The sequence below is a fragment of the Mandrillus leucophaeus genome, unplaced genomic scaffold (assembly GCF_000951045.1).
Source record: "Mandrillus leucophaeus isolate KB7577 unplaced genomic scaffold, Mleu.le_1.0 Scaffold208, whole genome shotgun sequence".
Lineage (NCBI taxonomy): Eukaryota > Metazoa > Chordata > Mammalia > Primates > Cercopithecidae > Mandrillus > Mandrillus leucophaeus.
The window spans coordinates 3,703,051-3,705,671 of record NW_012102121.1 but is presented as its reverse complement, the minus strand read 5'-3'; the positions used below and the strand labels follow the sequence as shown (position 1 = coordinate 3,705,671).

At 31.1% G+C, this 2,621-nt stretch overlaps 1 protein-coding gene across 2 annotated transcripts; it reads left to right on the top strand.

Moving 5' to 3' along the window:
- Positions 1-1,804: 1,804 nt before the first annotated feature.
- LOC105539723 (NADH dehydrogenase [ubiquinone] 1 alpha subcomplex subunit 5-like) lies at positions 1,805-2,301 on the top strand. Of its 2 annotated transcripts, none has more exons than XM_011980147.1 (2): positions 1,805-1,877; positions 2,023-2,192. In XM_011980147.1, the coding sequence occupies exons 1-2, from the start codon at positions 1,808-1,810 to the stop codon at positions 2,190-2,192; spliced, it is 240 nt and encodes a 79-aa protein (XP_011835537.1). In that variant the 5' UTR covers positions 1,805-1,807. The 2 variants fall into 2 exon arrangements, with proteins under 2 accessions (XP_011835537.1, XP_011835536.1); XM_011980146.1 differs by having other exon boundaries at positions 1,808-1,869; positions 1,904-2,301.
- Positions 2,302-2,621: the final 320 nt, after the last annotated feature.

The following is a 2,621-nucleotide window of genomic DNA, read 5'->3' as shown; positions in this document are numbered from 1 at the left end:
ACTATTTATTTAGGAAGGGACAGTTATTTTTCAATAAATCATGCTGGGAAAATTAGATATCCACATGCAAAAGAGATTCTTTTGTAGTGCCAAATACAAAAAAAAAAAAAAAAAATCAAAATGGACAAAAGACCTACCAAAAACTATCAAACTTTTAGAAGAAGTCACAGGGCAAAAACTTCATGAATTTGAATTTGGCAATAATTTCTTGGATATGACTCCAAAGGCAGAGGCAAAAAAAAGAGAAAACAATCAACAAATTAGACTTCATGAAAATATTAAAATGTTGTGCATCACAAGACTATGTCAACAGAGTAAGAAGGCAACTCACAGAATGGGAGAAAATATTTATAAATTATATATCTGATGAGGGATTCACATCCATAATATAGAGAGAACTCTTAAAACCCAAAACAACAACAACAAAAGAAAAACAGTGCTATTAATAAAAGGGCAAATAACTTAAATAGACATTTCTCCAAAAATCTATACAAATGGATAATAGGTACATGAACAAATGTTTATTACTAAATCATTAAGGCAATGCAATCAAAACTACAATGAGATAAGATAGTCCATCTCACCCATTAGAATGGCTGCTATAAAAAAAAAAAAAAAAAACAGAAAATAACAAGTGTTGGTGAGACTATGGAGAAATTGGAACCCTTGTACACTGTTGGTGGAAATATAAAATGGAAAACAGTATGGCAGTTTCTCAAAAAATTAAAAATAAAATTACTATATGATCCAGCAATTCTACCTCTGGTGAGGGGTGGGGGAGTAAAGGAAGCTATGGTGACAATTTCTCATCAAATAGAGAATATTTAATAAAGAGATAGAAACTATTTTGAATGGAAATTCCAAAATTAAATGTACAATAACCAAAATGAAAAATTCACTTAGAGGTGTTCAACAGTAGATTTGAATTGGCAAAAGAATCATCAAACTTGAAGATAGATTGATAGAGATTATATAATCTGAAGAACAGAAAGAAAAAGGGATAAAGAAAAATGAACATAGCCTTAGGGAAATGTGAAACACCCTTAAGTGTACTAACATATGAGTGAGATAGGATTACCAGGAGAGAAGAGAAAGAAATGAACAGAAAAAGTATTAGAAGATATAATGATTGAAAACTTCCCAAATTTGTTGAAAAACATTACACATTGAAAACTTCCCAAATTTGTTGAAAAACATTACACATCCAAGAAACTCCACAAACTCAAAGAAACCCACCCCAGACATATAATAGTAAAAGTGCTTGAAAGACAAAGAGAAAACATTGACAGCAGTAAGAGACAAATAACTCATCACATACAAGGGAATGATAATAAGATTAGCAGCTGACTTCCTATCAGAAACAGTGGAAGCCAAAAGACAGCAGGCTGACATATTCAAAGTACTGAAAGAAAAGCCTGCCAACCAAAAATATTAAAAACAGAAAAACTATCTTTCAAAAACTATGGCAAAATAAAGACATACCTACATAAACAAAAACTAAGAGAATTCATTGCTAGCAGACCCACTTTACAAGAAATACTAAAAGAAATCCTCTAGGCTGAAAGCAAGCAAATACAGATGGAAATTCAAATCCACGTGATAGAACAAAGAGCACTGATAAAGATAACTATATGATTATAAAAGGCAGTTTTAAGTGCATATTTCTTATTTCTTCTCCTATTTTTTAAAGAAATTATATAAAACATTATATATATAATTATATTATTGGAGAAAATGTATACTCTAAAAATTACAAAATATTGTTGAAAGAAATTAAAGAAGATCCAATTGGCTCATCGGCACGGTCATGGCAGGTGTGCTGAAGAAGACCACTGGCCTTGTGGGATTGGCTGTATGCAAGAGTCCACACAAGACAAGCAGCTAAAATCAGTCTGCTAAAATGTAAGAGGCTAAGAATATTGTACACAAAGATCCCTGATGTTCTTAAGCGAACCCCTAAAAAAGCAGCATATAGAAAGTATACAGAACAGATTGCAAATGAGAAGCTGGCTATGGTTAAAGCAGAACCAGACGTTAAACAATCAGAAGACCAACTTCAAGGTGTTCAAATAAAAGAGGTGATTCTTCAGGTTGAAAATGAACTAAGTCTGGCAAGAAAAATGATGCAGTGGAAACCATGGGAGATGTTCATGGAGGAGCCGCCTGCCAATCAATGGAAATGGCCAATGTAATTAATAAATGACTGGTGGGTTGATGGGAAACTGAGATAATTAAATATTTTGTTATATTAAGAGCATATCCATATTATTGACATTTTATGATCAAGAAAAGAAATATAGAAAATATTTAAGAGACTTAAAATTAGTGATTATGGTAATATAGTCTTGTGAATCAATTTTTGATTTAAAAAGTATTCACACAAATTATTACAAAGATGATATTTCTTAGAACAGAGAGGTCATGGAAAGATTTGAAAATTAATTTTAAAAAATCCTACAGATCTTCAGTGCAGAGGCCATAATCCAAAAGTAAAGTTTCTTTAGTAGTATCTTCAATACATCATTAATTTTTTTATCATCCTGAAGAAGAAAAGGTCCTTAATTATTATTGTCTAAACAAATTTATAGATCACTGTTTAAATAGTAAGAGTGAATATTTTC

Excerpts from the sequence above, each read along its gene's own strand:
- LOC105539723 (XM_011980146.1), top strand. The coding sequence starts at position 1,808 with ATGGCAGGTGTGCTGAAGAAGACCACTGGCCTTGTGGGATTGGCTGTA. Across the intron at positions 1,870-1,903 it reads GCTGTATGCAAGAGTCCACA|TAAGAGGCTAAGAATATTGT; the intron begins CAAGACAAGCAG and ends TCTGCTAAAATG.